The sequence below is a fragment of the Theropithecus gelada genome, chromosome 20 (assembly GCF_003255815.1).
Source record: "Theropithecus gelada isolate Dixy chromosome 20, Tgel_1.0, whole genome shotgun sequence".
Lineage (NCBI taxonomy): Eukaryota > Metazoa > Chordata > Mammalia > Primates > Cercopithecidae > Theropithecus > Theropithecus gelada.
The window spans coordinates 5,110,197-5,134,885 of record NC_037688.1 but is presented as its reverse complement, the minus strand read 5'-3'; the positions used below and the strand labels follow the sequence as shown (position 1 = coordinate 5,134,885).

At 38.5% G+C, this 24,689-nt stretch overlaps 1 protein-coding gene and 1 pseudogene across 3 annotated transcripts in view; one reads left to right on the top strand and one right to left on the bottom strand.

The window, feature by feature from the left end:
* Positions 1-24,689, top strand: part of ITFG1 (integrin alpha FG-GAP repeat containing 1) — a 307,787-nt gene that overhangs the window by 17,183 nt on the left and 265,915 nt on the right. For both annotated transcript variants that reach the window (XM_025371411.1, XM_025371410.1), the window contains exons 5-6: positions 714-788; positions 20,025-20,119. In XM_025371411.1, coding sequence (XP_025227196.1) covers positions 714-788; positions 20,025-20,119 — 170 coding nt within the window. The remainder of the gene's footprint in view (positions 1-713; positions 789-20,024; positions 20,120-24,689) is intronic.
* Positions 7,844-9,758, bottom strand: LOC112614702 (annotated as a pseudogene). Its single transcript, XR_003117113.1, has one exon. The product of XR_003117113.1 is annotated as an ETS domain-containing protein Elk-1 pseudogene (transcript).

Genomic DNA, 24,689 nt, shown 5'->3' with positions numbered 1-24,689 from the left:
CCAGTACTGCCTTTCTTACAGTTATTGAAATCATACCCATACAGCAGTGTGTCAGTGGCCATTAGAAATCTGAACTGTAAATCCATGGATTAATCTTCTTAATGGTGCCCCGCTAGATTTCTTTCATAGTTGTGTATTTTTTCATTGTTGTTAAAATATTCAATGGCCAATATGAAGTTTTATACCAACTAGGATTATTTTTCTGGGTTATTTCTCCTAAGCCCATCTAAATAAATGAGTTGGCTTATGATTCTGAAGTAAGTTTCTAGGAATTAGTGCTATATCCTTATCATTCAAGGATAGTCTAGATAATGCAAAGATTACAGACATACCCAAAATCTCACAAAAAGAATCTTTCTTGCTCTTACTATATGTCCAGTGTGGGTCAACAACAGGCTCTGCTCTGTGCTGTTGCTTAGAGTCAGGCCATCTGAGACCCCACTGTCTTTGTAGCTAGTCCATCTGAATCACAATGTCTTCTCATTGCCATGGCAAGCCTGGAGAGGGCTGGAGGGGCCGGTAACAGAAATTATACACTTTGGTGTAAAAGTGACACGTGTCACTTGTGCTGACATTTGACTTACTACTTATCACTAGATACTGGCAAGCATTGTAATGTCTACCACACTTCCCAAAAGTTATTGTTTCTTTTAAAGCTAAATTAGAAGTAAGAATTTAATGAAATAGCTGCTTATTGTTTTAATTTTTTTCAGTTTCAATGGTGATCTAATTCCTGATATTTTTGGTATCACAAATGAATCCAACCAGCCACAGATACTATTAGGAGGGTAAGTAAATATGATTTTAACTATGTAATTAATCATATATATTGCTGCTACTTTAACCATTGGAGAAAAAATAGTTCATTGGATATCTTTGTTTTTAAAGATTTTTAAATGGGCATTTGGTCTATATATATAAGCTTTCTCAAATAGTTTGGATTTGGCCTGCAACTGGTTTCCAAGGGCCAGCTTAGTCCTTTTATCTCTTTGAAAATTAGAGATTGAAACTTTACAGGTGTCCATTTACATATTGGTTCATTAAATGTTTTTGAAATGTATAGATTTCACGTAAATAGGGAGGATACCCGCGGTCTTGAGTGGATCCTCCCTACCTTAGTCATGTTAGCTGCTAGACTTTAATTGATAAGATTTGTTTCTTTCTGTCATTTGTTCAGTGAGCGGTCAATAATGGTCTAGTAATGTAAGCCCTCCTCTAAGCTCTGGAAACTTGTCAGTGTATATACATTGTCCTTCACCAGTATGTGTGCTAGGCCTGTCTTACTACCTAAGTGTGCAATTCTTAGGGAAAAGTGCCTGGAATCTTGCAATTCCAAGATATCCATTGTAATTACTCTGGATTTAAATAGAACTGGTCTCGTAACACAAGAATACATGATAGCAAGATACTTTTCATAAGATACCTTCAACCTGGTTAATTTTTTTCTGTATCTGATAAGATAAAGTTTAGTTCAAGAGTACAGAACACATTTATTTACTTTTTTGTCTTTCTGAAAAGACGAAGGACCACCCTTGTCAATCTGTCTTTCCTAGCTACTTGGAACTCTAGTGACTTTTCTCTTTGTGTTTTATAGAAGTAGTTTGTTTTTATGATTCATTTTTGAAATGTGATTTATAGGTATGCAGAGGAGTAAATTGTCAAAATTTAAGGTATTCTGAAGAGACACGTTCACATTTCCTATTACTTTTTCTGGTCTACGGCCATGCCACCCTGAATGCGCCCAATCTCTTCTGATCTTGGAAGCTAAGCAAGGTCAGACCTGGTTAGTGCTTGGTTGGGAGATCCCCCATTACTTTTTCTGTAGATTTTTAATAAAGAATATGGGCACTTTGATGCTAGTTATAGTGAACTTTGAAATAATTACTGTGAATCCTGAATGAGAAACCTGTTTTTTCTCCAAACTTTGAAAAATACCTTGAAGAGAGTCTTGCTTTAGAGACAAATTGGAAGGAGATCTTGATTTGCTTTTGTGGCCGTATCCAATAGGAATTGAGTGTAGGTGGGGTGCGGGGAAAACACAGGCCACTCCCCTCCGCCTCTGCACTCCTTCCACAGCAAATGGGGACTGCTCAGAAAACCCTGTCCTTTCTTTTCCTCTCTTCAAAGGCAGACATGTGATTGAGATTGTGGTGGCGACTTCTGGCCTGTTTTATTTTGTGGTAACTTCACTTTAGTCAGGGGAATAATTGGAATATCTTTAATCTGATGTAGTTTGACCTTTAGAAATTGAAAGTGAAACAGCTATTGTTGATAATTCACAAAGTATTAATGAAACTTCTATTACCTGTACATATTTTTTACTTAATCTGCGAGAAAACGATTTAGAATATTATGGGATAGTGCCATAGCTTCTTTATTTGTTCTTAATTCTGTATTAGATTTTTTTTCTCTACTTCATGAACAAGTTCAGATTTTAAAACATTATGCTTGAAGACATGTCCAACTTTATTTTTTATATGTTATATTCGATCCAATATACTACAGTAATAATACTCTGGTATTTTAGGATATCTGTCATTCGAACCTCAGTTACAAATTAAACAATAGTAGCTAACCATATCTAAGTGACAAGTTTGCATCTAAGATTTGTCCTGATGCCAGTTTGAAGATATATAAGCTGACAGAAATTTGCATTGTTTAGAATGATTGCAGTCTAACAATGTTGTGGTTCAGACAACAGAAAGCTGAATATGCCCCTGTGGGAGCAAACATTAATATGTTACTAAAATATGAAAAATACATTTAAGCCATGTCAGTTTTATAAACAACAGATAAAATACGTGCATAGGTGCATAAGTGAAAAAGTCATCAGCATTGACATTTTGGGCTATTCACATGATCTTGATTGGCAGCCTAATCTTATTTATCAAGAAATCTACCTTTTACAACTTAAATATTATGCGTTATGGGTATGCCAAACCCAAGATTATCTTTAATTGAATTTGACCAGGACTTTGGTTTGGGAAGCATGCAATGATCTTTAAATTGAGTGTGAAATGCTTCTGTAGAATTATAGCAGAAAGCCCATGCTATAACCTGGCCTAGTGCAGACATGCAAATCTGAGATAGCAGAACCAGTTTGGCTGGACTAAAGGTGCAGATGATCAGTCTAAATAGCAGTGGTGATGAGCAGAAGAATTCCTTATAATTGGTACAGTGGGGTTATCTAACAGGAACAGGAAGGGCACTCACTGCATCTAATGAGGTTCAGGAGATAATTGAAGTGTGTTAAATGGTCAAAGGTGAGACTTTAGTTTGAGCTTCAACTTCACTTATAATGACTTGAAATAATGTAATAATGTGCCATATTACTTAGAAATAACACCTAGCTATTAAGTGTCACAACTGCTTCTGCAGTGATGTGACGTTATTGTTAATGAGCATTTTCTATGAGGACATTGGAAACTGATGTTGGATACTCATTCAGAATATGGTTTTTAATGTTGAAATGTAAACACTTGTACCTGTAATTTTAGTCAAAACCAAATATAATGTTGGTCTGTCAAAATTTTCTGACTCACGTACTGAGTTCAAATACATTCTGGGTCAGGCCCAAGTTGTATAGTTGGAGATATTAATGTAGGTATGTGACAGATATATACTTTGCCGTACACTGTTTACATCACAAGTGATCGCATGAAAATATTGAATGTAGTATAAGTAGCACCGAAAGCAATCATTTTTAACTGTTGTGTGGGTGGATTTTGCCCCTCCATTATTTAAAAAAGCTGTATTCTCTATTTAAATGTAGTCAGCTACTATCAATCCAGAAGAAATAAATCTCCATTTTTCCATTTAGCCTTTCATATTTTCTTACATTATAACCAATGACTGATTTATTAAATCACCCTTCATTTTTACTGTTGATTTTGTTTGTTTGTTGATGCATTACAGAAAATATTATAAATATTTGTTTTAATGAAGTATGATATTGTATCACTTAAATCTATTGTTTAGTAAGAATATGAAAATTATGATGAGATTTATAACACAAAATAAAACCAAATAATACTCAAGGCAGCTTTTGACTTTGTAATCAGCATTAATACCCATAACAAAAAAAGATAACTTTGAGATGATTTATATTTTCTTCAAATTCCCCTGGCAGCACCCTCCCTCCCTCTCATGCCATACAACATTCATATTTTTAATACTGTTGCTAAAAGGAATCTATTAAAATCTGAGTGATCAGGTATTTTTTTCTAATCAGTATTTCCATGGAAACATTACGTCAGTTTTCTAACTTTTCTCTTTTCCTAAAGAAACTGTGCTATTAGAGATACATTAATTTCTTTTCCCAGTGTTTCTCACCCAGACCTTTTTTCTTTTCAAAGTTAAACTGCAGAAATAGTGAAAAACTTCTAGCAGATGACCTATGTGGTGGTTATTTCAAGTGGCATGTTCATTTCTTAAGGGTCTATAATTTTATTTCCTATAGTCCCGCCAGATGTGTTGGAGGGGTCAATTAAATCACCTCAGATTTTGACTTGAACTCAGGAGGCAGAGGTTGCAGTGAGCCGAGATCACACCACTGCACTTCAGCCTGGGTGACAGCAGAGTGAGACTTTGTCTCAAAAACAATAAATAAATACATAAATAATAAATAAATAAAAATTTAAAAATTAATTACCTCAGATTTCCTGGCAACTTATACTGCTTTATTTTATGTTCTGATTGGTAGTATTATATTTAAGTGAAATTGTTTGTTTCTAAGTAAATGGTTTTAAGATGTTATCAAAATTTACTCACCTTGCTTTTAGTTAAATCTTAATAATTGTTAGATGTATATTTGTAATTATTCAGAAAGATCAGCTTCTTTTGAGAAAAGTATAGTGTTATAGTTTCTGTGCAAAAAAAATTGATAGTAACATTTCCTTTTATTGGCATATATTAAAACTTTGTTTCCTTGTTCAGGGAGAAACCATTTTACTTTATTTCATTACTGTTAATACTTGTGTATGTATTGAAACTAGTATAGGCTAGGGGCAGTGACTCATGCCTATAATCCCAGCACTTTGGGAGAATGAGGCAAGAGGATCACCTGAGCCCCCCCAGGAGTTCAAGACCAGCCTGGGCAACATAGGGAGACCCCATCTCTACATAAAAAAAAAAAAAACGAAAAAAGTAATCCGGCATGATGGTGCGCTCCTGTGGTCCCAGCTGCTTGGGAGGCTAAAGTGAGAAGATTGTTGATCCAGGGAAGTTGAGGCTGCAGTGAGCCTTGATTGCACCACTGCACTATAGCCTAGGCGACAGAGTGAGACCCTATCTCAAAAAAAAAAAAAAGAAAAGAAAAAAACTAGTATAGTTAAAAAAGCCATGTATATAGCAGTTTTTGAGTAAGATTAGTATATATTACCATTTCAATTTAGGGTGAAATGAATCAGAATCATAATTTCTGAAAATATAGATTAAGTCCTCTTTCATTAGATTCCAGTTGCATTTTTTCAAAGTGTATATAAACTGTTGAAAATGCTTTGCAAATACTTGATTTTTACCCCGGAGGTCTAAGCTCTGAGTTCCAGTTCCTGAGTGAGTTTCACAGTAGTCCTGAATGTAGGTGTGTGTTCAACTGTGGGACGCATGCTTCTTTTCAGACTGCCTGTTCTTCCACTGTATTTGCCTGTCTTAGGAGTCGGTGCTATCTCTTAGGTGTCATGTTACTTTTGCACACCCTAGGAAGGTAGGAGTATTGGGCAAAGTATAAACATGACAAAGAAATTTCATATTTTCTCTTATGCAAGAAATCTTCATATTTTCTCTTATGTACCTGAGACATTATTGCTGAAAAGTCCTTAAGATTTATCCAGAACCGCACCTTTTTGTTCTCATTGAGGCCCAGAGTGAGTGATTCATGAGGAATTTACCCAGGTGACTTTGTTCTCTAGTGATGCTTTTCCCAGTCTTCTCCTGTATATCTTGCAGAAGAGGCACACCACGGAATTGTACAGCTTTTCTGTCCCTTTGGAGGCTCAGAGTTGGATGGGGAACGAAGAGGACAAAGAGTATCTCAGACAAGCTTGTTGTTGTTTCATTAAATGTTTATTAAGTAACTCTGAGGTTGGCACTTAAAATCAGTTGCCTCTTTTTTTTTCTTTCTTACAACAGATAGCTTGTGTGACTAACAGTGACTGAAGAGTCTAATTCAAAGGTTAAGGGACTACCACAAGCTCACAAATGTGTAAATAAATGCTAAATCTGGGAATTGAATCTGGATCATCCAAGTTCTAAAACCTGTGCTTTTGCCTTCATTCTTGTACCATCATTACCATCATTATCATAGTCACTAGGGGCCTTTAGTGGTGCTCCTTCATATGACCTCCCCCTCTCTCTCCATGGCTAGCTTGGACTTCATAATGGATGGATTTTAGGAAGCATTCTATGAAATGTAGCCAGAAACTGCGTCTCTTAAGACCCAATCCTGGAAGTTAAACAAGTGTCATTTATTTTATATTCTATTGGTCAGAATAGGTCATGGGACTAGCTAAAATTCAGTGGAGTTAGTAGATTAATATAGACTCTACCTCCTGATATAGGCATGGCAAAATTGAATGCGAAAGAGCATGTGAGATGAGAAATAATGTGACCATCTTTGAAAACACAACATAGTAGCCTGTGTTTATTTACTTTACCATAAGTAAAGACTTGCAAAGGAATATAGAAATACAGATCATTTTAAGCATGTCAGCTTCTAGAATCTCAGGCTTCATAGGTGTTCTTAGCTAAAATTGATGTGCCCGAGAATGTACCTATTTTCACTGTAACTTTCTCCTTCACATGAGACTGCCATCTTCCTTGAATTTCCTAAATCTTACTAATGGTGATTTGCTGGGTTGTAAAAACCCATAAATATCAAACACAGGGGAAATCCTTTTTTTTTTTTTTTTGAGATGGAGTCTCGCTCTCCCAAAGTGCTGGGATTACAGGCATGAGCCACCACGCCTGGCCTGGGGAATCTCTTTTTTTTTTTTTTTTTTTCCACTTTGAAAAATATATATTTACAGGAACAATTCCCCATTCTCTGGGACTCTTTAGAAAAAAAAAAAGGTCCATTTTGGGGAAGTAAAACAAACAGTGGAGATGAGTGTAGCACCGTCCCCCAAATCACCAACCCCCAGGTCCCGAGGCCTGGGCTGGGCCAGCGCTAACAGGTGAGCCCAGGAGTCTTTTGAACCCACTCTCTCTTGCCTAGAATAGAGACAGGACAGGCTTTATGTCCCCCATTCCTCCCTCCCAACTCCAGGGACATTGAAAGGGTCCTTTGTACCCGCCTGCAGGAAATTAGGGGGCTGGGACGGAGGGAACTGAAAATACATGTTTGGTATCAAAAATAAACACTTGGAGGGGGGAGGCAGCAGGAAGATTCCCCCCCCCCAAATCCCTTCCTTCCCACCCACCCCACCAAATATAGGAAGAGATGACTCCCTCTCCCCTATTGAAAAGCCCTATTTAAAAATAAATTATACTATCAAAATGGCAGCGGGGGAGAGACAGGAAGACCTGGAGAACTGGCTGGAGGGGCCCCCCAGATGGGGACCACCCCCCAAAAAAACCCTCCATTGGGAGGAAACAGGCAGGACCCCAGGGAGGTCGGCAGACAAAGGAATGGCTTTTCAGGGGGAAGAAGAACAAAAGGGACATTCCTCCCTGGCCAAAGTTGGTTGAAAAAGGATAAGCTGTCTGAGAGAAAGGCTGGGGAGGTGGAAATGTCTATTCCAAGGCTGTGATTCTTCCTTGGCCAAGACTCCCAGCCCATTAAATGGTACAAATTCCTCCTGGACCCCTGAGTATGGCCAGGAATAATAAAACAAAACAAACTAACTCTTCTACTCACATCTGAAAATGGAGACAGGGCTCCCTCATCTCCCCCAAGGGCAGGCTGAGAAATAAAGAAAGGTCATTCTCAAGCCAGACCCCGATTGTCTTGTCTTGGGGAAAAAAGTGGGAGGTGGGGGAGATGTCCTAACCACCCTAAAAGGTTAGGTCAGGCTCTTCCCAGTGGCCTTCAAAAAATAAATAAACCGCCCCTACCATTGATGTAGGAGACGTGTAAGGGCGGCCACTGGGGGACTGACAGAAAACAGAGACGTTGTGGAAGCTGTGTGTTTTCTGTGGAGGAGATAATGAGAATCACTCTTGGTAGTAATTCTTCCCAAGGATCCCTACCCTACCACAATCAGAGCGTGAGTCTTTCAGTTGAACTATGTTTCTCCTTGAGATGGCTGGCTGGAGAGAGCATGGATAGAGTGACCCCAGAAGAGGGGGGGGTGGTGGTGGTGGTGGTAGTCATGGCTTCTGGGGCCCTGGGGAGAGCACCACGGGGGTCGAGAGGCCAGCCACGCTGATGGAAGGGATGTGCACCTGGGCGCTGCCACTGGACGGAAACTGGAAGGAGAGCTTGGCCGGACTACGGGGCGCAGTGGGACTCAGGGTGCTCCAGAAGTGAATGCTGGGAGGCAGCGAGTTGGGTGTCAGCAGCACCGGGGTCAATGTATACGTAGGAAGTAGGGACGGAGTTAGCGCCGCCCCAGGCGCCTGGAGGCCGGAGCCAGTTCCCGATCCTGGGGTCCGTTCGAGTCCTGGCCCACCTAGCAGGCTCGGGCTGAGTGGAAGCTCTAGGTCCCGGGGCTTCCGGCCCTTCTGCGGCTGGGAGATCTCAGGGCTGGAAGCTGCGTGGTCGCCGGCCTGCCCTGCGGTGTCCATAACAACCGCGGGCAGCCGGGCTGGCACGCCCTCCTATGGAGGGACTTCTGGCTCGGCCTTGGTAGTTTCCGGCACAAACCCTCTCTCCCCGGCAACTTCCAACTCTTCCTTGGGCCCTTCCACTTTCACTTCTGCGGGCAAAGCCCGGCCCAAACCTGGCTCCACATTCAGCTCCTCCGATTTCAGGTTTGGGGCCTCGGGTGGGGTCAGTATGACCTGCAGAGGCAAGCCGGCCTCCTCAGCCTCCAGGCAGGCCTCCAGGGGGCTTGGACTGGTGCTCCTGCTCCCCGAGGGGGGCGCTGCTGCTCCTGCAGGAGCTGCATTGGGGAGCACCACAGCAGACTGAGGATGAGGGGGTGGCTGTGGCTGCAGAGACTGGATGGTGAAGGTGGAATAAAGGCCCAAGCGCATGTACTCGTTCCGGCTGTTATATGCCAAACCACCCGGGCCTGCCATTCCTGCACCCTTGGGTGTGCCTGGCTTTCCAGAGGCAGTGTCCCTGGGGCGGCATGTACAGCAGCAGGGGCCACATTTAGCATGGCGGAGGTAACAGACACCTCTGGCTGGGGCGGGCAGTCCTCAGTGGAGCACCCTGCGACCTCAGGATAGGACACAAACTTGTAGACGAACTTCTGGCTGCTCACCTTGGGGATGATGTTCTTGTCATAGTAGTACCACAAGGCCCGGCTGAGCTTGTCGTAATTCATGTTGGTCTTGTTCTTGCGTAGCCCCCACAGCCGGGCCACCTCCTCTGCATCCACCAGCTTGAATTCACCACCATCCCGTGGAGTCCAGGAGATGATGTGGCCATTGCCTTGCTCTCTCAGCAGCTGCAGCAGAAACTGCGGCAGCGTCACAGATGGGTACATCGCTGGGGGAGTGCTCACGCCATCCCAGGAGTACCTGTGTGTAGCGTGGCGGTGGCGTTGGCAATGTTGGCAGCTCCGGGGGGCGGGGTCTCCATACGCGGCCCCACCGCCCCGCAGGCCTGGATTCCGAGGCGGCGGCGCTGGTGGTGGCGGTGGCGGCAGCACCTAGAAGCCGCCCCTGCGTTTCCCTACAGCTCCGGAATCTCTCATGATTAACTAAGATATCTCAAACTAATAGAACTTTCAGTTTTTCTTCTTCTTTTTTTTTTTTTTTAAATGTACATTTCTCTTAACATGAAACTGGCATACAAAAGCAGACGTCATGGTCCACGTTGATATAGTCTGAATTCGGATGCATTGGAGTGGGGTTGTGGTAGTATGACAGTTTTTGTTTTAATGACTTTGCCATTTCATTACTTTAGTATTGTCAAAAATTCCATTATTGTTGAGAGAGACCCTTGGGAGAGCAAAGAAAAGAGAGCATCCATAAGAAAAACCAAATTCCAAAAAGCAGATCTTATAGCTGTTCTTAGCACTGTATCCCAGGACACATCATTAATTGGAAAGAAGGTAACTTTCATGTCAAAGTGATTTTGGAAGGTGACAATGATTGTCGCAGATGTGACTGAAATATTCTCTAGGACTATCAAACTCATAGATAAAGCTTTTGCATAATTTGTTTTATATTTGGTATGCATTTATAGAAATCATATCAAGAAATTATATCATATCAAGAAAATTCCATTTAAAGTCGAGCATCTTATTTTTTCTTATGAAATTTTATTTTTACTCTTTTCTGTATCCTGTTAATGTAATAATGCTATAGCCTAATAAATAAATTTATATGTTGGCTTCTGAGCCAAATAATTTTTTGCAGTATATACCTTTTTCTTTTTTCTTTTTTTTTTTTTTTTTTTTTCCTTTTTGAGACGGAGTCTTGCTCTGTCGCCCAGGCTGGAGTTCAGTGGCGCGATCTTGGCTCACTGTAAGCTCCGCCTCCCGGGTTCACGCCATTCTCCTGCCTCAGCCTCCCCAGTAACTGGGACTACAGGTGCCCACCACCACGCCCAGGTAATTTTATTTTATTTTTTGTATTTTTAGTAGAGACCAGGTTTCACCGTGTTAGCCAGGATGGTCTCAATATCCTGACCTCGTGATCCGCCCACGTCAGCCTCCCAAAGTGCTGGGATTACAGGCGTGAGCCACCGCTCCCGGCCACCTTTTTCTTTTATTAAATTCATAGGAAAAGTTTGTTACATTTCAAGAAATGAGAAAGACATGGTGTTATTTCTTTTTTTAATACACTAAGTACTCCAGAAGCCAGACCCAGAGTAGACTATGCACATACATTTACTGAAGAACTATTACATCTTTTATCATATTTCTTGTAACATAAATTATTTTAGCTGCATTATATTGCATTGCTGTAAGTTAATTAATGAGAAATAGCATATTGCTTTACAATCTTATTTTTATAACCTATTTTATAAAAGTAGATAAATCAATTTTATCTGATTTACATTATTGTAATCTTGACTGCTTTTAACAATGTGTCCTACAATATACATACATTAAGTTATTTCTCAGCAGTTTTTGTAATATTCCTTGAAACACATATTAGCACATTCATTTGAATTGAAAATAAAAAACAAGCTCACACTCTTTCTGGCAGAAAATAACTTTCACTTGGAAACCGCTTTTATAGTAAGTACTGGCTTTGCTAATTGGGTTATATGGCAGACATTTTCTGTAAACTGAATGAAATACATCAGCAGTTCTAAATTTGCTTTTGTTTTTTCCTTACATTTTATTATGGAACATTTCAAACATATAGAAAGGTAGCTGAATGAGATAGTGAATATGCTTCTAATAGAACGTACCTGTCACCCAGCTTCAGCAATTACCAGCTCATACCCAGTTATTTTTTTATCCACACCTTTTCTTCCATTTTCCTTTTTTTACACCTTGGACATTTTGAATCTATAAATATTTCAACATATATCCTTAAGAGAGATAAGGCATTTTTTTGTTGTTGTTTTTTGGAGATGGGGTCTCTGTCACCCAGGCTGTAGTGCAGTGGTAGGATCATAGCTCACTGCAGCTTTGAGCTCCTGGCCTCAAGTAATCCTCCTGCCTCAGCCTCCTCAGTAAAAGGACTATGGATGCATGCTGTCATGCCTGACTAATTTTTTAAAGTTGTTGTTGGAGATAGGATCTCACTGTATTGCTCAGGCTGGTCTTGAACCCCTTGGCTCAAGTTGGGATTACAGGTGCCAGCCACTGCGCCCAGCTAAAGGTTTGTTTTCAAAAATATATAATCACAACATGTTCATCATACCTAAAAAACTGAGAGTAATTTATTATTATTACATTTCCAGTAATATTTTGATCAAAATATATTAAAGCATACAATAATGTAGAAATATTTTATTAAGCCATATATTATTGGCAAAGATACAATAAAAAGATTTTTCAAACTCTTTATTAGCATACTTTTACTTGATTAAATGGGGTGCCTCTAAATGAAGAGTAATTGGTATAGCTAATAGTTATTTTTTTAATAGTGCTTATAGTTATTTGATAAACGTATGTAATGCTTTTGTTTTACTTCTCAAAAATTGAGAAAGTAAATGGGTCTAATGAATGGATTATGCATCCTTTTACAACTCAAGGGCTTTCCAGCTGCTTGCTTTGAACAGCTTAAAGGAAGAAGACCTAATGAATAGAGCCCTGAAAGTTATTTTTGTTGATAAGTAACTGTGATTTTTTTATATTTGACTACAGAGAGGTTCAAAAAACTGGGAATCCTTGCTGTAATAAACCTCCTTTCATTCTAATCTGCCTTTTTATATGAGCAAGATTTCTTAGTGTTTATATCTATGAAAACGAAAAGTGAGAATAGACTGTATGCCTGGAAACTGTCTCATTCTAGCAAGAATGCATATTATTTTAAGGATAAATAACTTAATATATTTTAAAGCTTTATTCATCACTCTTAAAAATGCATTTCCAATAAAATTTTACCTTTGGCTTAATTATCACAGTAATAATATGTATTTTCATCAATTGTATGCTAATAGTTTAAATAATTCAACTTCAAAGAGAGTTTTTTTAAACACTGAGATCCATGAACAAAACCAATTAAATGCAAACTGTATTTTGTACAGCAGTTCATAGACATATTTTTTCTTTGGAAAATTATCCCAGAACCATCACTAAAAAGACTTCACATATAAAATCATTTTATATCATGATAAAGTTTTCTGAGAAAAATGGAATGGAAGTATAAGTTTAAGGATACAAGGGAAAGATGTACAATTTCTGAATATTCAAGAAGACCTTCATGTGTTTTTTTTTTGTTTTGTTTTGGAATTCTTTTGTGGATGATGGGGGATGGATGACAATTCAGTTATGTTTATATTCTATTGGATGCATTTTTAAAGTAATCATTTTATTTTAAAATTTTAATAATTCTAATAGATTCAAATATTACCTATTTTGCAGCTATTTGTGCTGATGAAAACATTTAGATTGTTTTCTTAGAAATTATTTAATGTGTTAGCTGGTATATGGTTTTTCAAAATTATTTTGAAGCATATCTGGGGCAAAGATGTTTGAAGACCACAGGACTAAAGAACTAGGCAGCCTGTAGAAGTAGATTCTTCTTCATGCCAGAGCCATTTCCTAGTAACTGTTTTTACCTGGATATCTTAAATAATGATATTCAATATAAGCTGATCATTCAAAAGTGGGCAGATTAGCAGTCATACAAAGAACAGTTACTATAGGCGACCAAAAGCTACAGTTGGCATTAATTACATTTAAATTCATCATTTGACAAATGCTATTCTTTGAGATTAAGGGAGATGATGCCCACAAATTAGAACACTTTGACATAATTTTGTTTCTTGTGGGGCAAAAGCTAGTGATTGGAATTTTCTACAGAGGTCAAGGAATGTCAGTGAATACACTCAACATGGCTTAGAATGGCCCACTTTTTCTTCTGTTTCTCTTTTTTTGTAATCAGAGCAGTTTTTATTTCTGACCTTAGCCTTCAAATGGAGTTGGGCACATATATGAAAAGGTTATACTTTATGTGAGTTCAGTTGCTTGAAAAATATGGTATCTGCTTTTTATTGCTGAGAAACTATAATTTGTAAAAAGAGTAACTTTTTTTTTTTAGCTTTTAAGTTCAGGGATACATGTGCAAGATGTGCAGGTTTGTTACACAGGTAAATGTGTTCCATGGTGGTTTGCTGCACAGATCATCTCATCACCTAGGTATTAAGCTCGGCATCCCTTACCTATTCTTTCAGATGCTCTCCCTCCAAACCCCTCCCTCTGAAAGGCCCCAGTTTGTGCTGTTCCCCCCACCCCATGTGTCCATGTGTTCTCATCATTCAGCTCCCACTTACAAGTGAGAACATACAGTGTTTGGTTTTCTGTTCCTATGTCAGTTTGCTGAGGATAATGGCTTCCAACTACATTCATGTCCCTGCAAAGGACATGATCTCATTCTTTTTATGGCTGCATCATATTCCATGGTATACATGTACCACATTTTCTTTATCCTGTCTATCATTGACAAGCATTTAGGTTGATCCCATGTCTTTGCTATCATGCATAGTGCTGCAAGGAACATATGTGTGCATGGATCTGTGTAATAGAATGATTTATATTCCTTTGGGTGTATACCCAGTAATGGGATTGGTAGATCAAACGGTATTTCTGCCTCTCAGTCTTTAAGGAATCACCACACTGTCTTCTACAATGATTGAACTAACTTATACTCCCACCAACAGTGTAAAAGTGTGTTCCTTTTTCTCCATAACCTTGCCAGAATCTGTTGTTTTTTGACTTTTTATTAATCGTCATTGTAACCGACATGAGATAGTATCTCATTGTGGTTTTGATTTGCATTTCTCTAATGATCAGTGATGTTGAGTTTTTTTTTTTTCATGTTTTTTGGCCACAGGAATGTCTTTTTTTGAGAAGTATCTGTTCGTGTCCTTTGCCCACTTTTGAATGGGGTATTTTTTCTTCTGTATTTGTTTAAGTTCTGTAGACTGTGGATATTAGAACTTTGTCACATGGATAGATTGCAAAAATTTTCTCCCATTCTGTAGGCTGTCAGTTCACTCTGATGATAGTTTCTTTCGCTGTGCAGAAACTCTTTAGTTTAATTAGATCCCTTTTGTCAATTTTTACTTTCGTTGTAATGCTGTTGGCGTTTTCATCATGAAATATTTGCCCATGCCTGTGTCCTGAGTGGTATTGCCTAGATTTTCTTCTAGGATTTTTGTAGTTGTGGGTTTTATATTTTAAGTCTTTAATCCATCTCGAGTTAATTTTTGTATATGATGTAAGGAAGGGGTCCAGTTTCCGTTTTCTGAATGTGGCTAGCCAGTTCCAAAGAGCAACGTCAAAGGTAGAAGGATTAATGAATATTATTTTCTACTATAAATCTATTAACACTTTAGTTCTTATTGACAACTATATATATATATATTCAGTTTTTTATTCACTTCAGCTCTTATTGACAGCTATATATATATGTATGTATATATATATTCAGTTTTTATTCATCTTAAAATGCATCACAAAAACAAACAACTGTTCTTTCATTTTCTGTACACCTTTGGTAAACATCAGAACAGTAAATAAACACTGAATAAAATAAACTCTAAGGATCAGCTGCTGCCTTTTAAGAGGTGTAACTGTAAAATAGCAAAGCATAGGCACTAAGTATAAAGCTTAAAATACTGTGAAGAACTTAAATGTTGATTTTAAATGTTCAAAAAGGCAAGATTGCAATTAATATATTGTTAGGAGTAACAAATTCATATTTGTCAGGAGTCAGGAAGGAAACCAGAGTGAGTGAAGCAATTTGGGAAAATTAACACTTGGGTTGTCTTTAGACACTAGCTCTGTCTCAACAAAGCCAGTTGATTGCCAGACCGTCTGATATTTCTGATATTTCAAGAGAAGCTGGAAATCCAGACTTTTATATGAAATCAGATTTTCTTTTTAAGTTATAGCAATGAATTCAAGATTCTTAAAGGATTATATGGGCCAAATAAAACACATCTTTATGCTCAATTTGGCTGATGGTCTGTCCCTTTATGACTTTCGATTTATCATTTTTCTAGAGTCTTCCTTTGAAATAAACATTTGGTTAAATAGCTCCTAGGAAAAAATATCACAAGGTAGTTGAGTTTTTCCAAAATTCTAGCTATACCTTATTTCATAGTAAGCCTACTAAAAATTTTATAGGGAATGAGATCAATAACTGCTCAGGTTAGAGACAGAGCCACATGATCAACCTCATTTTGCTTTACTCTATAAAAGTCTGTTTTTAATCATTCTTGGCCTATAACATGAATTTGATGGCAACATTAGGAAAGTTTTCTGAAATGACTTTGGGTTAAACTTGTCAGAGAATCTTTAACCCGAGTTTGATTATTTTGTTAGTAATTTAAAATACTTTAATTCTTAGAAATTATTGAACTGATGAATAAATGGTCTGTCTTAAAAATAAGTTAATCAGTCATTATTAAATTGGATATAAATGAAACTATTTTAAAGATTTCTAACCTTATATATGGTGAAAGAATAATCAAATCTGTTGCTTAGCGTGAATTGCCTTACAACATATGCTAAATGCAATTTCTCAATTCATTTTAATACTTTCTTATTACCATGACTTTATATTATAGAGTTCAGGTTAAAATAATGAAATTAGTTTGTATGAATACTGCTTGGTTTTGATTTTACTATCTTATTTAGGTTAAAGTGTGTTTAGGCCCTGCTTGTGCTAAAATATGTGTAGAAGGCTGTTGGAAAGAGGTTGCTGTTTGTAGAACACATTTTGTGTAGAGAAAATTTTCTCCTGATGAATGCTTATTCTTTTTCCCAGATTCCACCTGCCAAGAACAGATTAGTCCGTTGTGTCTTTCTGATTTCCAAAGACATCAAAACCAGATTCACAGTTATAAACCTTGTTTGCTATCCAGTCAGTTGGATACTGCGTTGACAATTAACTTGGACTTAAATAGCCTTAAATTGCTCTAAGGAGATGACATATCTGTGGTTTCATATTGGACTGGAACGTATTATTATGAAAACAGTAGTGAATTCTAACTGCTGTAGAGAAGAATCGGAAATGCTGCTTGAGACTGAGGTTCAGTCTAGCCGGCATTCACTGACATTTCATGGGAGCCAGGTCCTGGTTAGGCATTGTGGGTACAGATATTGATGAGTCAGGATTTCTGGGGGAGCTTTACAGCATCAAAGAGAAAGTTCCTAAAGTAACTTTAATGCAAACCAGAATGCTATTAGGAGGGAATGGTGTAGCAGGAAAACAGTAAGAGAAGAGAGAAGATCTTTTGGAGAAGGCTGATTTGAGTAGAGCCTTGGTAAATGGGAGTATTCTTTCCTAGTGAGAAATTATAGGGGAATGACTTTATTTAAACTTGCTCTTTCTTCTATAGTTGATAGAGGTACTACCAGTGTTACCTTCTGGTTTTGATATTTATACTGTGGTTACATAAGATGTTAAGATTAATGGAAATCGAATGAGAGATAAATGGAAACTTTGTGCTATGGGCTTTTCTTAGTAAGATAAAATTCACATAACATAAAACTTTAAATTTATCATAGAATCCGTAGTTGTATAGTTTATAAAGTGTACAATTTAGTATCATTTAGTACATTTACAATTTTGCACAACCATCTGCTCTATCTGGATCCCATACCATTTATCACTCCAAAGGGAACCCTGTATCCACTAAGCCAGCAGTCCCCAACCTTTTTGGCACCAGGGACCAGTGTCGTGGAAGACAGTTTGTCCACGGATAGGGTCGGAGGCCAGGTGGTAGGGGTGGTTTCGGGATAAAATTGTTCCACCTCAGATCATCAGGCATTAGATTCTCATAAGGAGTGCACAACCTAGATCCCTTGAATGCGCATTTCACAATAGGGTTCACAGTCCTTTGAGAATCCAATGCCACCGATGATCTGACAGGTGACAGAGCTCATGAGGTGATGCTCACTTGCCTGCCGTTCACCTTCTGCTGTGTAGCCTGGTTCCTAAAAGGCCATGGACCTGTAGTGATCCACAGCCCAAGGGTTAGGGAACCCTGAATTAAGCAGTCACTCCCTTTTGTGTCTCAGCACCTGACAACCACAAATCTGCTTTCTGTCTCTATAGATTTAACTATTATGAATATTTCACGTAAATGGAATTCTCCAGTGCGTGACCTTTTGTTTCTGCCTTTTTTCACATAGTATGTTTTTAAGGATCATCCATTTTGTACTAGTCTGTATTGTATTGGTAATTTATTCCTTTCTAAGGCTTAATAATAGTCCATTGTATAGATATATGACATTTTCGTTTATCCATTTATCCACTGTTGCGAATTTGTGTTATTTCCACTTGTGGGCTATTGTGAATAGCACTGCTAAGAGCATTCATTTTTCAAGTATTTGTTTACTTATTTTTAATTATCTTGGATATATAGCTAAGTGTAGAAATGCAGGATCATATAGTAATTCTGTGTTTAACTTTCTGAAGAACTGCCAAACTGTTTTCCAGAGATCCTTTTAGTTCTTTCATCCATTCTGAGTTAAATTTTGTATGTAATGTGAAGTAGGGGCGTAAATTTATTCTTCTGCATGGTCCAAAACTTTAGAATTAAATTTGTAAAAGAGTATCATTATTATTTTCCACAATATTAGAAAACCTTCTATAACATTAATCTTTTATTTTCTGATTCATTTAAAAAAAGATTAAAGATAATAAATATGACTGCTACAACTATAAAACTCTTAGAAGAAAACAGGTAAATTTTCATGGCTTTGCATTGGGAAATGGATTCTTGATATGATACCAAAAGAACAAGCAAAAACATGAAAAATTGATATATTGGACTTAATCAAAATTAAGAACTTGTACTATCAAGAAAGTAAAAAGATGTCCGGGCACGGTGGCTCATGCCTGTAATCCCAACACTTTGGGAGGCCGAGGCAGGCGAATTGCCTGAGCTCCAGAATTCAAGACCAGTCTGGCTAACATGGTGAAACCCCATCTCTACTAAAAAAAAAAAAATACAAAAATTTAGCCAGGCATGGTGGTACATGCCTGTAATCCCAGCTACTTGGGTGGCTGAGACAGGAGAATCGTTTGAACCCCGGAGGCGGAAGTTGCAGTGAGCAGAAATCGCACCACTGCACTACAACCTGGGTGACAGAGTGAGACTCTGTCTCAAAAAAAAAAAAAAAAAGTAAAAAGACAACCCACAGCCTAGGAGACAAGTCGTATACTGGCTAAAGGCCTAATGTCCAGATTATATAAAGAACTCTTAAAATGCACCAATAGGGACTGAGGGCAATGGTCTTGTAATCCCAGCCCTTTGAGAGGCCAAGGAGGGAAGATCCCTTTAAGCCAGGAGATCAAGACCAGTCTGGGCAAAAAGGCAAGACCCCGTCTCTAAAAATGGATGGATGGAGGGAGGGAGGGAGGGAGGGATGGATAGCAGTAAAGCAATACATAACATACATAACACAATTTAAGAATGGAAAAATAATTTGAGTAGACATTTTTCCAGAGAATATATACAGATGGCCAGTAACCACAGCAAACATGTTCAGCATCATTAGCTAGCAGGAAAATACAAATCAAACCACAGTGAAATACTGTATCACACCCTCTAGGATAGCTATAATAAAATAAATGGACAAGAATAAGACAGGATTTGGAGATACTGGAATTCTACATTGCTGGGTACAAATGTAAGATGGTGAAGTGGAAAAACAGTTCAACAATTCCTCAAAAAGTTAAACGTATATTCCTCTATGACCCAACAATTCCACTACTAGGTATATAACAAAAAGAATTGAAGACATATGTCCACATCAAAACTTGTACATTAATATTTATAGCAGCCAGAAAGTGGAAACAAGCCAAATCTTCAGATGTATGGATAAGCAAAATGTAAAAACCCAAACAATGGAATATTATTCCACCATCAAAAGAGCTGAGGCACTGATACATGTTTCAACATGGATGAACTTGAAAACATTATTCTAACTGAATGAACACGAAAGACCACATATTGTATGATTTCATTTATGTGAAATGTCCTGAATAGAGACAGAATGCAGATTTGTGGTTGCCAGCGAAGGGAAATAGAGTACACAATTTCTTTTTTGGTGTGATGAAAATGCTTTGGAGTTAAATAGTAGTGACGATTGTACACTGTGAACATACTAAAAACCACTCAAGGCACTTTAAGAGAATGAGTTGTATGGTATTTTGAATGTATCAATAAAAATAAATAAATTTTTAAGTGTTTTGCATGCAGAAATTTTTATTTTAAAATAATGCTCATTTGATGTTTACCTTAAGAAAAGTATTTTTATTTTATTTTTTAGGAATTTATCATGGCATCCAGCATTGACCACTACAAGTAAAATGCGAATTCCACATTCTCATGCATTTATTGATCTGACTGAAGATTTTACAGCAGGTGAGTTGCACATGAATCTGGAATTGTTTTGAGTTGCCAAAGAAGTATGGGGTTTTATTTACTCTACACTTCGTATTTAATTGCTAATGAAGTAAATGTTGAAATTAATGTTAAAAGGACGTTAGAAAGTTAGTGATTTGGAAACATGGAAAAAGTACTGAATGTAGTAAGTAAGTCTTTAGCTATTGTCGTTTTTGTTGTTTGTTAATAACTGCCTCAGAATTTGAATTCTCTACTTTTTATGAATTCATGATAATTTCACCACATTTTGCCTGCTGTTTCTTTACCTTTTTTGTTAAAATTTTAAAAAATAATATGTGCTACAAATTTAACGATAAGAAAAATCTTTAGCTTATGTACAAGAATAATTTCACAGACTTTTAAAACTTATTATGGAAAATTGTAAACAGAAAATTGGACAGAATGTCATAATATATGCCCCTTTAACCATCACCTGGCTTCAACAATTATTATATGGCCCAATCTTGTTTCCCCTGTAAATGCACCTACAAGTTCCTCCTATCCAAGATAATTTTAAATTAATCCCCAAACGTATAATTTCATTTTTAAATATTTCCATCTGTATCTCAAATTGTGAAGACTTTTTTATTTAAAACTGCCAGATCATTTTGAAACCTAAAAAAATTAAACAATAATTTCTTTTTTTGAGAGAGTCTCACTCTGTCCCCCAGGCTGGAGCACAGTGGTGCATGCGATCACAGCTCACTGCAGCCTCTGCCTCCCAGGCTCAAACTATCCTCCCACCTCAGCCTCGAGACCATTTAGGACTACAAGCATGTGCCATTATACCTGGCTAATTTTTGTATTTTTTGTAGAGATGAAGTTTCCCCATGTTGCCTAGACTGGTCTTGAACTCCTTGGCTCAAGCGATCTGCCCACCTTGGCTTCCCAAAATGGTGGGAGTACCAGCATGAGCCACCACACCCAATCAACAATTTCTTAATGTCATTGAATATCTAGTCGTTATTCAAATGCCCAGATTTTCTCCTACATGTTTTTATCAAATCAGGAAGTTAAACAAGGTTCATGCAGAAATAGAGAAACCATCTGTGCTGTACACATCTGTCCTGTACAGTTGTGTGGATTTTTCAGATTGTATCCCAATGGAGTTAATATGTTACATGTTACTGTGTTCCTAGAATCAGAATTTTTTAAATTTTTTTTTGGAGACAGAGTCTTGCTCTGTTGCCCCGGCTGTAGTGCAGTGACACCGTCTCCACTCACTGCAACCTCCACCTCCCAAGTAGCTGGGACTACAAGTGCATGCTGCCATGCCCAGCTAATTTTTTTGTATTTTAGTAGAGATGGGGTTTCACCATGTTGGCCAGGCTGGTCTCGAACTCCTGAGCTCAGGCAGTTCGCCCACCTTGGCCTCCCAAAGTGCCAGGATTACAGGCATGAGCCGCCGCGCCCAGCCACAGAATCAGAATTCTTTTGTGGGTGGTGGGAGTGGGAATATCAAGAATATTTCCTAGGTGTTGCTGTATGTTTCAGCTCATTAGGTGATGTAGTTTAAGTTCTCTCTCTTATGTGATATTAAAATTGATCAGTAGGTTCAGTTTTCCTCAGCATAGATCATCCATTACAGTATTCTCTAATGGTTAGGAGGTATGAATGATTATTGTCAGGCCCATTATTTCAATAGGAGTTGCAAAATTGTGACACGCTGAATCTATCACTCTACTGCAGGTATAATTAGCTAAATTTTCTGTTAAAAGAGGGACCTGCCATGCTCACTTCTTTAGTCACCTGCAGTACAGTTGAGACAGGCAAGATAAATTATTGATTTCCCCACGCCCGCTCCCACTTCCCACCATTTTTTGTCAGCATTCAAACACTTAGCAAGCTGATTTTACAGTTACATTTTTATATAATGTACTAATTGCAAGTGAGTAAAGCAGGCCTGGTGGCTGTGAGATGCAATAAAACTTATTTTCTTTAAAAGTATTCCATGATGCAAAACCAAATTTTCATTGAGAAACAGGTAGAAAATAATATTGCATAATTTAAACCTCTTAATTCTGGATTGATTATGACTTTTGCTACAACATTTTCATTATTGACATAGTTTTCAAAGTTAAAAATATTTACTGCCCAAATACACTGTTGATTTTACTGAGTTAAAACCACAAATTTAACCTTTTATCTAGTAAATTTTTTAGGAATCTAAGATTCTAGGTACTTGAATATGTTTTGTATGTTTTGGTTGGAAAGAGAAGGGAGAATTTAAGAAAAGAAAACAGATTGTTTTTAGTGTGGTTTATCTGGTATGCCAAATCACATGGAAACCTCAATAATAAGGTGTTGACTACATTGCAATGAAAGTTGTCTTAGAAGCTTGCTTTTCAAGATGAGAACATTCTATATTTATAGGTTCATTTTTTAATCTTACTTTTGTTATACACACACATCCAAACTTTTGTTTCTTACAACTCCTTTTTAGGAAAAATCTGTCTTAATGAAGTTTTAGAAATGTACTTTTAGTTCAATAGCATGAGACTTCCTTAAACAATACTGACTTTGCATTTAAGTAAGCTGCCACCATGGCTGCTGCTACCCATCTGCACAAGCAAAGTGAATGAAGGAGAAATAAGTCTTTCCTAGACATGCAAAAACTAAGGGAATTCATTACCACTAGAATGGCCCTACATGAAATTCTTAAGGGAGTCCTACATTTGGAAGCATAAAGACAATATCTACCATCATGAGATCACACAAAAGTAGAAAACTCACTGGTAGCTCAGACACACAAATAAAAAAGAGAAAAGACTCAAATGTTACCAGTACAGAAAACCACCATATCTCATTGATAAACAATAAGAGATAAAGAATGAACAAAGGATACGTATGCAAAACAACCAGAAAACAATTCATAAAATGAAAAGAATAGGTCAGGTGCAGTGACTTACTCCTGTAATCCCATCATTTTGGGAGACTGAGTCAAGCAGATTGCTTGAGCTCAGAAGTTTGAGACCAATCTACATAACATGGTGAAACCTTGTCTCTATCGAAAATAAAATTAGCCAGGCATGGTGCCACATGCTTGTGGTCCCAGCTACTCAAGAACCTGAGGTAGGAGAATCACTCGATCCTGGGAGGCAGAGGTTGCAGTGAGCTGAGATCATGCCTCTGCACTTCAGCCTGGGTAACAGAGTGAAGACCTTGTCTGAAAAAAGAAAAAAGGAGAGTTGCTTCCGAGATGGCTAAATAGGAACACTTCTGGTCTGCAGCTCCCAGCGAGATTGACGCAGAAGATGGGTGATTTCTGCATTTCCAACTGAGGTACCTGGTTCATCTCATTGGGACTGGTTGGACAGTGGGTGCAGCCCAAGGAGGGCGAGCTGAAGCAGGGTGGGGTGTCGCCTTACCCAGGAAGCACAAGGGATCAGGGGATTTCCCTTTCCTAGCCAAGGGAAGCCATGACAGACTGTACAGGGAAAATTGGGACACTGCCACTGAAATACTGTGCTTTTCCAACGGTCTTAGCAAACGGCAGACCAGGAGATATCCTCCCGTACCTGGCTTGGCAGGTCCCACGCCCACAGAGTATTGCTCACTGCTAGCACAGCAGTCTGAGATCAACCTGTGATGCTGCAGCTTGACAGTGGGAGGAGCATGCGCCATTGCTGTGGCTTGAGTAGCTTACAGTGTAAACAAAGCAGCCTGGAAGCTCAAACTGGGAGAAGCCCACTGCAGCTCAGCAAGGACTATTGCCACTACATTCCACCACTGGGGAAAGGGCATAGCAGAACAAAAGGCAGCGGACAGCCTCTGTAGACTTAAACATCCCTGTCTGACAGCTCTGAAGAGAGCAGTGGTTCTCCCAGCATGGTGTTCGAGCTCTGAGAACGGACAGACTGCATCCTCAAGCGGGTCCCTGACCCCCAGGTAGCCTGACTAGGAGACACCTCCCAGCAGGGACCAACAGACACCTCAAACAGGCAGGTGTCCTTCTGGGACAAAGCTTCCAGAGGAAGGATTAGGCAGCAATATTTGCTGTTCTGCAGCCTCCGATGTTGATACCCAGGCAAACAGGGTCTAGAGTGGACCTCCAGCAAACTTCAACAGACCTGCAGGTGAGCGACCTGACTGTTAAAAGGAAAACTAATAAACAGAAAGGAATAGCATCAACATCAACAAAAAGGACATCCACACCAAAACTCCATCTGTAGGTCACCAACATCAAAGACCAAAAGTAGATAAAATGACGAAGATGGGGAAAAAAGAAACCAGAGGGGAAAAGCTGAAAATTCCAAAAACCAGAGCACCTCTTCTCCTCCAAAGGATCGCAGCTCCTCGCCAGCAAGGGAACAAAATTGGACGGAGAATTAGTTTCACAAGTTGACAGAAGTAGGCTTCAGAAGGTCGTTAATAACAGACTTCTCCCAAGCTAAAGGAGCGTGTTCTAACCCATCGCAAGGAAGCTAAAAACCTTGAAAAAAGGTTAGACGAATGACTAACTAGAATAAACAGTGTAAAGAGGATGTTAAATGACCTGATAGAGCTGAAAACCATCGCATGAGAACTTTGTGACGCATGCACAAGCTTC